General features: G+C 37.9%; 1 protein-coding gene across 21 annotated transcripts in view; it reads right to left on the reverse strand.

The window, feature by feature from the left end:
• Positions 1–13,555, reverse strand: part of ANKRD28 (ankyrin repeat domain 28) — a 208,642-nt gene that overhangs the window by 46,467 nt on the left and 148,620 nt on the right. For all 21 annotated transcript variants that reach the window (XR_013528648.1, XR_013528652.1, XR_013528650.1 and 18 more), the window contains 2 exons: positions 10,124–10,266; positions 6,385–6,597 (listed from right to left, as the gene is read on the reverse strand). Coding sequence is in view for 15 of the 21 variants with exons in the window: in XM_035278351.3 (XP_035134242.1) it covers positions 6,385–6,597; positions 10,124–10,266 (356 nt within the window). In the remaining 6 variants the exon portion in view is untranslated. The remainder of the gene's footprint in view (positions 1–6,384; positions 6,598–10,123; positions 10,267–13,555) is intronic.

Genomic DNA, 13,555 nt, shown 5'->3' on the forward strand with positions numbered 1-13,555 from the left:
GAGTTCCAAATATCAAGAAAAACAATCCTTGAATTATGTTATATTTTCTTCTGATTAAGTGGTATCTTTTCTTCCCTAAAATCTTTAGGTTAACCAAAACATACACGTTACCAACGCAAAGGAAATAAACTGTTTAGCAGCCTCCTAATCTCACAGCAATATTCTAACTGTTTAGCAGCTTCCTAATCTCACAGCAATATTCAGTATGCCTTCTGTGTAGGTACTAAAATAGAAATGTCACAAGTATCCTAAGTTTATGCTAACACCGTACAATGCAGATATTCTTAAGAAATCTTCATGGCCAGGCGCGGTGGCTCAAGCCTGTAATCCCAGCACTTTGGGAGGCCAAGGCGGGTGGATCACGAGGTCAAGAGATTGAGACCATCCTGGTCAACATGGTGAAACCCCGTCTCTACTAAAAATACAAAAAATTAGCTGGGCATGGTAGCGCGTGTCTGTAATCCCAGCTACTCAGGAGGCTAAGGCAGGAGAATTGCCTGAATGCAGGAGGCAAAGGTTGCGGTGAGCTGAGATCACACCATTGTACTCCAGCCTGGGTAACAAGAGCGAAACTCTGTCTCAAAAAAAAAAAAAAAAAAAAAAAAAGAAATCTTCATGTCTGCTATGCACAGTGGCTCATGCCTGTAATCCCAGCACTTTGGGAGACTGAGGCAGGTGAATCACAAGGTCAGGAGTTCCAGACCAGCCTGGCCAACATGGTGAAACCTCGTCGCTACTGAAAAATACAAAAAATTAGCTGGGTGTGGTGGCAGGCATTTGTAATCACAGCTATTTGGGAAGTTGAGGCAGGACAATCGCTTGAACCCAGGAGGTGGAGGCTGCAGTTAGCAGAGATCACGCCACTGCACTCCAGCCCAGGCCACAGTGTGAGACTCTGCCTCAAAAAAAAAAAAAAAAAAAAAGAGAAATCTTCATGTCATTATAACAGTAATTAGATCATAAATATCTGCTGAAGTGTTTGATTTCAGAACTTTATATGAATTTTTCAAGTAAACAAGTCATCAAATTGGCAAGTAATCTTAAAGAAGTTCTAATCTTCTGGAGGCAGTGTGAGAAAGGAAGGGAAGGAGAAGAGAGAATGCATGCATGAGAAGGCTCTGAAGTCAGAATAACCTGAGTGTGAATCTCAGTTCTCCCACTTACCACAAGCAAGATTTTGGACAAGTTGCCTAACTTCTTTGTGCCTTCACTTCCTCAAATGAAAACGAGGATAATGCCATCTATATCTCATTGGTCTGTTGTACAGAGTAAGTACAGTAATTTTTGTAAAAAACTCAGATAACACATCAGCGTTCTCAGGATATAAAATATTTATCATTATTTTTAATGTACCAGAAAAAAAAAAAAAACATCTTGGCAAAAGAATTCTGGTTTAGTTTTTCCAAAATGTTCCAGACAGGACATATCCTAATTTTTAATGTTAATATTTTAGCTATAGCCTATATATATATATATATATATATATATTTTTTTTTTTGGAGAGTCTTGCTCTGTTGCCCAGACTGGAGTGCAGTGGCGTGATCTCTGCTCTCAGCTCACTACAACCTCTGCCTCCTAGGTTCAAGCAATTCTCCTGCCTCAGCCTCCTGAGTAGCTGGGATTACAGGTGCAAACTACCATGCCCAGCTAATTTTTGTATTTTAGTAGAGATGAGGTTATACCATGTTGCCCAGGCTCGTCTCCAACCCGACACCTCAAGTGATCTGCACCTGCCTCAGCCTCCCAAAGTGCTGGGATTATAGGCGTGAGCCACTGCGCACGGCCTTTTCATTTTTATTTTTTCTTAAACAGATGAGGGTCTTGGTCTGTCAACCAGGCTGGAGTGCAGTGGTGTAATCATAGTTCACTGCAATCTCAAACTCTAGGGTTCAAGTGATCTTCCAGCAACAGCCTCTGGAGTAGGTGGGACTACTGGCATGTGACATTACACCTGGCTAATTCATTTTTTGTCTCTCATTAAGTTGCCCAGGCTGGTTTTGAACTCCTGGGCTCATGTGATTCTCTGGTTGGCTTCCCAAAGTGCTGGGTTTACAGGTGTGAGCCACAATGCCCAGCCAGCTATAGCCAATTTTTACAGACATAAGAAAAAAATGTAGATTCCATTGATTAGAAGGGTAAGAAAAATAAGAGGAAAAAAAAAGAGAGAAAAACAAAACCAAAACCCCACAACCCAAAATAAAAACTTGTAATAAAAATTTGATTAACAAAATGATGAAATACGGAAGATATAACTAAAGTGAACATTTATATATACAGCACTATGTTTCAGGCACAGTTTTAAAATGCTTCATATAGTCAGGCATGATGGCTCTTCCAGTGCTTGGGGAGGCCAAAGCAGGAGGACTGCTTCAGCTCAGGAGTTTGAGGCTGCAGTGAGCTCTGACGGTGCCCCTGCACTCTAGGCTGGTCAACAGAGTGAGAGTCTGTCTCCCCACATCCTGTCCTCCTAAAAAACCAAAACCAAATCCACTTCATATATATTATTTAATCCCCACAACCCTATGAGACTGACACCATTAATGTTGTTTTACAGATGAGGAAATGTAGGCCCCAGGGTTAAATGATAACTAGGTCTCACAGCTAATAAGTGATAAGAGTCCTTTCTTTCTTCTTTTTGTTTTGGAGACAAGGTCTTGCTATATTGCCCAGTCTAGACTTGGAACACCAGGCTCCAGTGATTCCCTGGCCTCAGCTTCCCAGAGGTAGCTGGGCCTAAAGGCGCAAACCACTGAGCCTGGTTAGAATCCTTTAATTATAAGCCTATAGGTGGCACTGGATCATCAACATTTTTACTTTTTACATACTGATCATAAAACTTAAGTATACAAAAGATTACCAACTAAAAAGTCTGCTGTAAGATACATTAGGAGGGGAGAAGGCGTAGTTATTTCTCTCTGAATTGGAGAAACAATGTGAAGTTTTCTTTTTCTTAATCACCTCAAAACATTTTAGCAGCAAACTAGGAGTATTAAGAAAAAATAAAAATAAAAATAACAACAAAAACAAAAAATGAGATCTATAAAAATCCTAACAGTTGATCTTATAGGTGACCAAAAACAGTAATTACAAGCCAAACATTTCACAGTATTTTTTAGGTTTAAATTTCAAAACGAGCATTTGGTGTATTTTGTTTAGCAGACCAAAATCTACTCCTAAAAAAGAACAATGTGGATGGAAAAACGTGTGCATGTAAATGAAGCAATCAGGGTAGTAAGGCTCATGTCAAGCAGTTCTAAAAAACAGAGCTATACTGCTTTAAAAACCTAATTTGTTTTACCTCTACCACTTTGTAAGAAAATGGATTTAAAACCTTAGAAACTGAGTTATTACAAACTTAAATTCACATTCCAGTTTCTAGTCAGCTACAACTTGATCAAGGTCAGAAACAACAAAACGGACAAGCAGTGGGAGGAAAAGATTAAGCAGGAAAAACAGATAACGTGGTAAGAACATGAGGGTTAGCAAATCAAAATTTTAAAACAAAATCCAAGTGTCAAGGGTCCCCTTAGTCAATCAATAACTTAATAACACTGATTTTACAAATATAAAAAATACAGGTGTCAGGAATGAATATATATTCTTGCTGGTTGAAAACTCACAACTATCAACATACTGTGTGTAAGAGCTAGAAGGGACATGGGAAATCAACATGGGAAACATGTTTCGACAGAATTTGGCAATAAAATAATTGGACAGTTGCATATAGATGAGATGTCATACACCCTTAGATGAGATTAAGGCAACTTTCATGAAATCTATTTTGAAACCAACATCACAGGCTATTGCCTTCAAATCTATTTAAACATACCTTAATCCCTTTGCTAAAAAATTCCCTTGTCATATATGAAATTCACCACTGAGTTTTCTAAATCATTAAGGAGGTAACTTCAAATTAGACCACTGGTTTAAGCATTTTACTCTAAGTGGGCTTCTTATATAACTGATTCTCAATTCTTCATTTCAAAAGAAAATACAGACTTAAAAACAATCACAGGTATTATCATCACCTATGTAGACACTAACATGAATCAAATGACTCGTTTTCATCAAATTATATTAAATATCCATGCTAAAATGGCAGTGCATAAAACAGGAAGCCCAGCATACACCCTTTAAAAGACAGCATCATGTGAACCAAAAAATGCACAGTAGCTGATGACACAGGTAAAGTTCCATCATACTAACAAAGATGATTTCACTACATTCACTATCATAAACGGGTCTCATAAAGACTGAGAAAACTTGGTTTTGATGTTTGATTTTGAAAATATTAACGTAATTCCAAATTTTAAATTTTGAAATAGCCTAACTTTCATGAAAGCAACATTACTGGGCCTCTGATGAAAAAAGTAATTTTTCTCCTCACAAGGGTTTAGATACTTTTCTGGGCCCTGATTATCCAAAGTGTAGGAATTCTTCAAATTCAAAAAAGCAGTTCCAACTTGCAATAAGTAAATTTTCTAGTAATTACCTAAACTATAAAAAATGTTACTAGGTGATGTGACCAAGACCTAGAAACTTTTAAAAGGATGATTTAGCTGTGATCATAGTGGGGTACTTTATGATACCTCATGCCTTTTCTTCATTGGGTGTAATATGTATATATCTTTTGTCCTGTAGCTGAGAGAGGGTAATTTAAAGCAATGACTTAATTACAGATGGGTTTGTTGTTACAGCTGTCAGAATAGGCCAGTGGCATCATTAAAGGTTTCACTGAAGTTAGGTAAGAAAATGTTGTAATTAAAATGCTCTGAAAAATCACATTTTAAACTTAAACATTTTTACTAATCATAAATGGCTCAATATTTTGCCTGGTTTTCTTTTCTTCATACCACAAGACAGAGTCTGGTAAATGCTCAAGATGTGAATTGATGAAATTAATACAGACATAACTAGTAAAAGAATACTAGAAAATCTAAAATGGTTATGTATTATAAAATAGCAATGCTCAAAATCTGGATTGCATGTGCTCACTTACAGAATTACACAGTGAAAGCATATTTACTTTGGCTCCAGAATTTTCATTCATTTGAGACAAGGTCTCATCTGCTGCTCAGGCTAGATAGAGTACAGTGGTACAATCATAGCTCACTGTAACTTTGAACTCCTGGTCTCAAGCAATCCTCCAGCCTCAGCCTCCTGCGTACCTAGGACTACAGGATAATTTTTATTTATTTATTTATTTTTTATAGAGACGGGGATCTTGCTATGTTACCTAGGCTGGTCTTAAACTCCTGGCCTCAAGTAATCTTCTTACCTTGGCCTCCTAAAGCACTGGGATTACAAGTGTGAGCCAGACTGCATCTGGCCAAAATTTTCATTCATCCATTTATCTATTTTTTGAGATGGGATCTCACTCTGTCACCCAGGCTGGAGTGTAGTAGCATGATCTTAGCTCACTGAAGCCTTGATCTCCACAGCCTATGAGATCCTCCCACTTTAGTCTCCCAAGTAGCTGGGACTACAGGCATGAACCACCATGCCAGGCTGATTATTTATTTATTTTTTTGTAGAACCAGGTTACGTTGTCCAGGATAGCCCTGAACTCCTAGGCTCAACTGATCCTCCCTACCCTGGCCTCTCAAAGTGGTGGGATTACAGGCAGAAACCACCATGTCAGCCCAGAATTTTCACATATTTCTAAAATCCAAATGTGTACTCTTCAAAGTGATAACAACAACAAAACCCAAAAAGCAACTATTCCTTATGTGCAACATACTAATAGTTTTTTCCCCTAACATTGTGTAAAATTTGAAAAGACCTGTAGAGTGAACATACATATACATACCATCTAAATTCTACCAGTAGTATTTTACTATTTTATTGTAGATTCATCCATCTTTCCATCCACCCAGTTATTTGATGCTTTTTAAAATGAGACACAGATATCATACATGTCACCTCTAAACACATCATTAACTAGGGTTCAACATCTGTTTTGATTTTTCCTTCAGAGAGAAATTTATATGATATGAAAGCATTAAAATATACTACCTTATGAGTTTTGACAAATCTATATAATATAAACCACTGTCAAAGTACCAAACATTACCATCATCACATAAAGTTCTTTCATGCCCCTTTTCCAGTTGATCTCTCCTCCCAATGGCAATAATTGCTGTGATTTTTTTCAATTATAGATTCTGGAACCCCATATAAATGGAATTACATTGGTTCTAGAACCTTACATAAATGGAAAGCACATACATACTCTTGTGTAAGCCTTTCACTCAGCATAATATTTTAAAGATTTATCCATGTTCTTGAGTCTATCAGTAGTTCCTTTTTTATTGACGAATGGTATTCGGTTTTAACAGTGAAATACTAAATACTTAAAGCCAAGTTTCTGATTTTCTTTCTTACCTTCATATTGACATCAGCCCCATTGCCAACTAGAAGTTCTAAACACAATGCTCCATGTGTTGATGCAGCAGCAAAGTGCAAAGGAGTAAATCCTTTTTCATTCTTTTGATTTACAATAGCACCACAGTCTATAAGTTCATTCACTACAACATCTTGTCCATTATAGCAGGCTACATGAAGAGGTGTATTTCCATAGGCATTTGGTTCATTCATCTGTTAGAGGGGGAAAAATGTGAATGTTAATTTTGCTAATTATCAATATTATGAGCAATTTTAGCAACCTGTGGTTGCAACAAATTACTAAAGTGAGAAACGAAGACAGGATAAATATGAAGAAGAGCTTTTTTTTTTTTTTTTTTTTAAATGAGATGGAGTCTCGCTCTGTCGACAGGCTGGAGGTGCAGTGGCATGATCTCGGCTCGATGCAACCTCCATCTCCTGGGTTCAAGTGATTCTCCTGCCTCAGCCTCCTGAGTAGCTGGGACTACAGGCACATGACACCACGCCCAGCTAATTTTTGTATTTTTAGTAAAATAGGGCTTCACCATGTTGGCCAGATGATCTCGATCTCTTTACCTCGTGATCCACCCGCCTCAGCCTCCCAAAGTGCTGGGATTACAGGCGTAAGCCACTGTGCCTGGCTGAGGCTTACAATTCTAAAGTTTGCTTACAATAAAAAACCCTTGACAAGCATTTTGGTATTACAGGGGTATTATATTCAGGGAATATAATTCACATGTACAATGTCTACTTCATGACAAAACTGAGTAACACCAAAAGAGATATTTTAGGAAAATATAAACTAATGTATTTTTAGAGGTTCCAGGTAAGGGATTTATAATTATTTATCATTATAAAAAATAAACACAAACTGAAGATTCTGAGGTATATTCAGTAAAATGTGTATTTCCAACTTTTTCATTTTGCAGTGACAAAGGCTAAACTTAATAATAAAGTACAGATCAGGATTTTTTAAAAGAATGAATGGCAAGTTCTTCTATTTACTTAATTCCTTTTTGCCATAAACTTGGGCTCTAAATATTTTCGGTATCACTTTTTTTCGGTATCATATTTTCAGTATCACATGCAAGTTATTTTATCACAAGTCAAAAGAATATGCTGAAAAGTGAGAAACAATTCATGTACTAAGGGTTTTGCTTTTCTTTCTTTTTACTTTTGAGACAGGGTCTCACTCTGTTGCCCAGACTGGAATGCAGTGGCACAATCTTGGCTCACCAAAACCTCGGCCTCACTGGCTCAAGCGATTATCCTGCCTCAGCCACCCAAGTAGCTGGGATTACAGTCACACACCACTACTGCCTGGCTAACTTCTGTATTTTTAGTAGAGATAGGGTGTCACCATGTTGGCAAGGCTGGTCTTCAACTCCTGACCTCAAATGATCCACCTGCCTTGGCCTCCCAAAGTGCTAAGGATTACAGGCAGGAGCCACTATGCCCAGCCTTGTTTTTCTATTTCTAACAAATAAGGCAATAGTTTTTACATGATTTCTGTGTAGTAAAGAAACTGACCTTTCCCAAAGAGAGATCTGTCCTTTGCCCTTGGCTTCAGGGAGGTAATCTATTATACATACCTGAGTAAAGAGTCTCTATTTAGAGTGGGAGCTTTAAGTTACACGGTATCATGTATTTGGAGGCTGAAATTAACCACATGGACAACCAATCAAGTCGATGTAATGGAGCCCCAATAAAAACTGAAAATGAAGCTCAGGTGAGCATTCCTTGATGGAAATACTTCATTCATACTGTCACACACTGATCCCAGGGAAGGAGAGTAATGTGTTCTGACTCCATGAGGAGGGGTAAGGGAAACTTTGCCTTTAGAATACTCCTGCACTCTACCCTATGTGTCTCTTCCTTTGGCTGCTCTCAATTTATATCTTGTCCCTGTAATAAACCACAACTTTGAGTATAAAGCTTTTAAATAATTTTGTGAGACTTTCTGGTTAATTATCAAACCTCAAAACGGTTTTGAAAGCCCTCTAAATTTATAGTTGGTCATAAATAAGGGTAGCCTTGTGTGGAGACTATGGCCTCTAATCTTGTAGTTGGTCCCAACGTAATGCAGCTTTAACCTTTCTTTTCTGGGATCACTCGTAATAGAAATCAGAGGAAGTAAAAAAGTTAACACTTAGCTTTAATCAAAGTACCTAGATTTTGTCACAAGAAGCTAGAACAGAGACAAGAAACAGATTATCCCTCAGAACCTCCTAAGGAAACAATCTTGCTAACATCTTGATTAAGAATTTCTATACTCTAAGACTTCCAGAAGTTAAATTACTATTAGCCCTCCAGTTTGTGGTAATCTCCTAGGAAACTAACAAATAAAAATAAAAATAAAAAAAACTACACAATTGGGGGCCACATATTACTAAAAGGTTGTAAGTCTGGCTATTTATTTTGATGAATAAAGTCACCAGAGTTTACAAATGTAATTGACTGTCAATAAAATCAGTTTTAAAAATTGCATCAGAATGGACTTGAAACAGTAATCAGGAACAATGTTGCCTCATTTATCTAGATCAAGCGTCTTTTAAGATATTATTTCACCCTGCTGAAACAGAGCTACAGGAATTGAGTTCAGATTTCTGCAACTTATTCTCATGATCCTCACACTTTCAGTATTTATTAGCTTGTTTCAGGTACACTGTTTCACATGGTCCGTAAATTAAGAGCCTATCTAGCCCTACAGTTCTGTCATGTATTTTTTGTCCAACCAGGCTATAACCTACTTTCTTAGTTTTTTTGTAGCTGATCTAAACTGCATCTCTCTAGCAAATCTTTATCCTACATCTTCTAATGTGCCATTTTAAAGAACCAATGAGTTCTTCAGAATTTGTATTTCAAAGAATCAGTGACTTTGTCAGAACTCTACCTGAAATAAGAATAAATACACTAAGAGTATGCTGTGTGTGGTGGCTCATCCCTGTAATTCCAGCACTTTGGGAGACCAAGGCAGGAGGGTCACTTGAGGTCAAGAGTTAGGGACCAGTCTGGGTAACAGCAAGACCCCATCTCTACAAAATTAAAAAATAAGCCTGTAATTCTAGCTATTCAGGAGGCTTAGGTGGGAGGATCACTTGAGCCCAGGAGTTAAAGGTTGCATGAGCTGTGATTATGCCAAAAAAGCCAAGAGTGGGAGTAAAGTATTGTGTTTGTTTAAAGGATGGCTTGTGAAAAGCTACAGGTATTCTAAGTTATCTCAATTCAGGAATCAAATATATCCAAATAAAGCCTCATTCCTTTTTAACCAGAGAATTACATAGTAAGGCATATGTACACTCGGTGGGCAAAAAGCTTTCTGTTTACCTGCCTAGCTCTTGCCAATATTCTGTAATACAAACTGCTACAGTCATTTTAAGAGTATCAGACTAGGCAAAGAAGACTAATAATAACCCAGCTATCTAATAATACCAATGTGTCTGATCTGCTGATTGCAACAAGTGAAATGGAATGAAAGGGCCTGGAATGTGATACAGAAGAAAAACTAGCAATAAATCACACACCTTTGAAGTGTATTTTACCTCTTAACATGCTTTGACTATTTACATGCCTTGATCATAAATCAGTGCATTAGATATTACATAAAAGACTATAAATATCCAATTAAAATATGAAACACTGTATAAAATCATTTCTTAAACTTGAAATAACTTCTGTCAATAATGTAACAAGTATAAAAGGGCTCCATAATTTTATACTGTTCAATCTATATACCTACATCAACTCCAAGATCTAGAAGGTACTTGACTACGCTGATCATTCCACTAGAGGCTGCTGCATGAAGAGGTGTATAAGACTTCTTATCCTTGCATGTCACTTCAGCTCCATGTGACACAAGTAATTTCACTACTTCAATGTGACCTAAAAATGTATTTTTGAAGAAAAAAAGAGCATATGAAAACCATTAAATATAATCCCAAATATCTTTAAGCAAATTAGAAAATGCAGAATAACCAGATGATGCATGACAAGTCACCAATGAATCATACTGTAACTTGAGAGAGGACAGAGGAAAATTTTAAGACTTCAGGGCTGCACATAATGGCACAGGCCTATAATCTCAGCACTTTGGGAGGACAAAGTGGGAGGATCACTTGAGTCCAGGAATTTGAGACCAGCCTAGGCAACACAGTAAGAACCTGTCTCCACCAAAAAAAGAAAAAAAAATTAGCTGGGTATGGTGGCATGCACCTGTAGTCCCAGTTACTTGAGAGGCTCAGATAGAAAGATCACTTGAGCCTGGGCGGTTAGGGCTGCAGTGAGCTGTGATCATGCCACTGCACTCGAGGGTGGGCAACAGAGTAAGGCTCTATCTCAAAACAAAACAAGCCAAAAAAAAAAAAAAATTTCAGGATAATTTTCTTTAATGTTGGCAGAGATAATTTGTTGGCTCTCTGTATACACTGGTTCCACACCTGCAGATTCAAAAACTGCAGACTGAAAATAGTTGAAAACTTAAAAACAGTTAAAAAAAAATGCAGTACAACTATTTACATCATATTAGATATTATAAGTAATCTAGAGATGAATTAAAGCACAGGTTATATACATACATACTATGGCATTTTATATAAGGAAGCTGAGTAACTTCAGATTTTGCTATCCAAAGGAATCCTGGAACTAATACCCTATGGATACCAAGGACAACTATAATTCCTTTGATTATTATTATTAATTTTTTTTGAGACAGAGTTTCGCTCTTGTTACCCAGGCTGGAGTGCAATGGTGCGATCTCGGCTCACCACAACCTCCGCCTCCTGGGTTCAGGCAATTCTCCTGCCTCAGCCTCCCGAGTAGCTGGGATTACAGGCACGCGCCATCATGCTCAGCTAATTTTTTGTATTTTTAGTAGAGATGGGGTTTCCACCATGTTGACCAGGATGGTCTCAATCTCTTGACCTCATGATCCACCCGCCTCGGCCTCCCAAAGTGCTGGGATTACAGGCTTGAGCCACCGCGCCTGGCCCCCCTTTGATTATTTTAGTCAGTAATAACCCTGCAATCTATAATCTTCCTTTTGCCTAGATCTTGTTTTTGGTCTAAGGTTACTTTAATACATTAATAAATTCTAAAGTTAACTTTTCATTTCTAATTTTATGTAGTTTGCTTTATTGTGCTTTGCAAATATTGCATCTTATTTCTTAAAAATTGAGTTTGTGGCAACCCTGTGTCAAGTAAGTGTATTAGCATCATTTTTTCCATCATCATGTGCTCATTTCAGGTATCTGTGTCATGTTTTGGTTATTCTTGCCAATATTTCAAACTTTTTCAATATTATTTTATCTGTTATGATGATCTGTGATCAGTGATCTTTGACATTCCTTCTGTAATAGTTTTGGGGCATCACAAACTGCATTCATATAAAATGGTAAACTAATCAGGCACAGTGGCTCATGACTGTAATCCCAGCACTTTGGGAGGCTTAGGTAGGCAGATCACCTGTCATCTGGAGTTGAGACGACCCTGGCCAACATGGTAAAACCTTGTCTCTACTAGAAATACAAAAATACAAAAATGAGCTGGGCATGGTGGCACACACCTGTAGTTCTAGTTACTTAGGAGGCTGAGGTCAGAGAACTGCTTGAACCCCAGAGGTGGAGTTTGCTATGAGCCAAGATCACGTCACTGCACTCCAGCCTAGATGAAACAATAAGACTCTGCCTCAAAAGAAAAAGTGAACTTAATAAATGTTGTGTATTCTGACTACTATATTCTCCCATCTATCTCCTCTTCAGGTCTTCCTCTTCACTCAGACACACAGTACTGAAATTAAGACAAATAATAATAGCCCTACAGTAGCCCCTAAGTGTTCAAGTGAAAGACAGCAGCATATCTCTCATAAATCAAAAGCTAGAAATGACTAAGCTGATTGAGAAAGACGTATTGAAAGGTAAGACAGGCTAAAAGCTAGGCCTCGTATGACAAAGTTACCAAGTTGTGAATGCAGAAGAAAAATTCTTGAAGAAAATTAAACATGCTACCAGTGAACACACTAATGACAAGTAGAACACACTAATCACTAAGTAGCCTTACTGAAGATCTACAGTAAGGACTAGTGGTCTGGATAGAAGACCAAAACAGCTATAACTTTCACCCAAGCCAAAGCCTAATCCAGAGCAAGGCCTTAACTTTCAATTCCACGAAGTGTGACAGGTGAGGAAGCTATAGAGGAAAAGTCTGATCTGGCAAAGATTGGTTCATGAGGTTTAACGAAAAAAGCTGTTCCCGTAACATAAAAGTGCAATGTGAAACAGCAAGTGCTGACATATTAATAGAAACGGTAGCAAGTTATCTAAAAGATCTAAGATTATTAACGAAGATGGCTACATTAAACAATAAATTTTCAATGTGGATGAAACAGCCTTCTATTGGAAGATGCCACCGAGGACTTTCATAGTTAGAGAGAAGTCTATGCCTGCCATCAAAACTTCAAAGGGCAGGCTGACTCTCTTGACAGGCTAATGTAGCTACTGACTTTAAGTTAAGCCAACACTCATTTACCATTCTGAAAATCCTATAGCCAGCGTGAATTATGCCAAATCAACTTTGCCGATGATCTAAAATGGAAAAACAAAGCATGGATGACAACACATTTGATTATAAAACGGTTTGCTGAATATTTTAAGCCCACTGTTGAGACATACTGCTCAGAAAAAAATAAAGATTCCTTTCAAAGTAGTACTGCTTATTCACAATGCACTTGGCCACCCAAGAACTCTTACAGACAAGATTACTGTTGTTTTCATGCATGTTAACAGAAGTCACTCTGTTGTCCCTCAATCAAGAGTAATTTCAACTTTCAAAGTCTGTATTATGTAAGAAATAACAGTTGACACAGATATAGCTGCTATAATTAGTGATTCCTCTGATGCATCTGGGCAAGTAAATTGAAAACCTTCTGGAAAGGATTCACCATTCTAGATGCCATTAAAAACATTCCTGGCCTGGAATGGTAGCTCACGCCTGTAATCCCAGCACTTTGGGAGGCTGAAGTGGGCGGATGAGGCCAGGAATTTGAGACCAGGCTTGCCAACATGGTGAAACCTCGTCTCCACTAAAAATACAAAAAATTAGCTGGGCATGGTGGCATGTGCCTGTAATCCCAGCTACTCGGGAGGCTGAGGCAGAAGAATTGCCTGAACGGGGGTGG

Source organism: Callithrix jacchus, chromosome 17, assembly GCF_049354715.1.
Source record: "Callithrix jacchus isolate 240 chromosome 17, calJac240_pri, whole genome shotgun sequence".
In the NCBI taxonomy this organism is placed as follows: domain Eukaryota; kingdom Metazoa; phylum Chordata; class Mammalia; order Primates; family Cebidae; genus Callithrix; species Callithrix jacchus.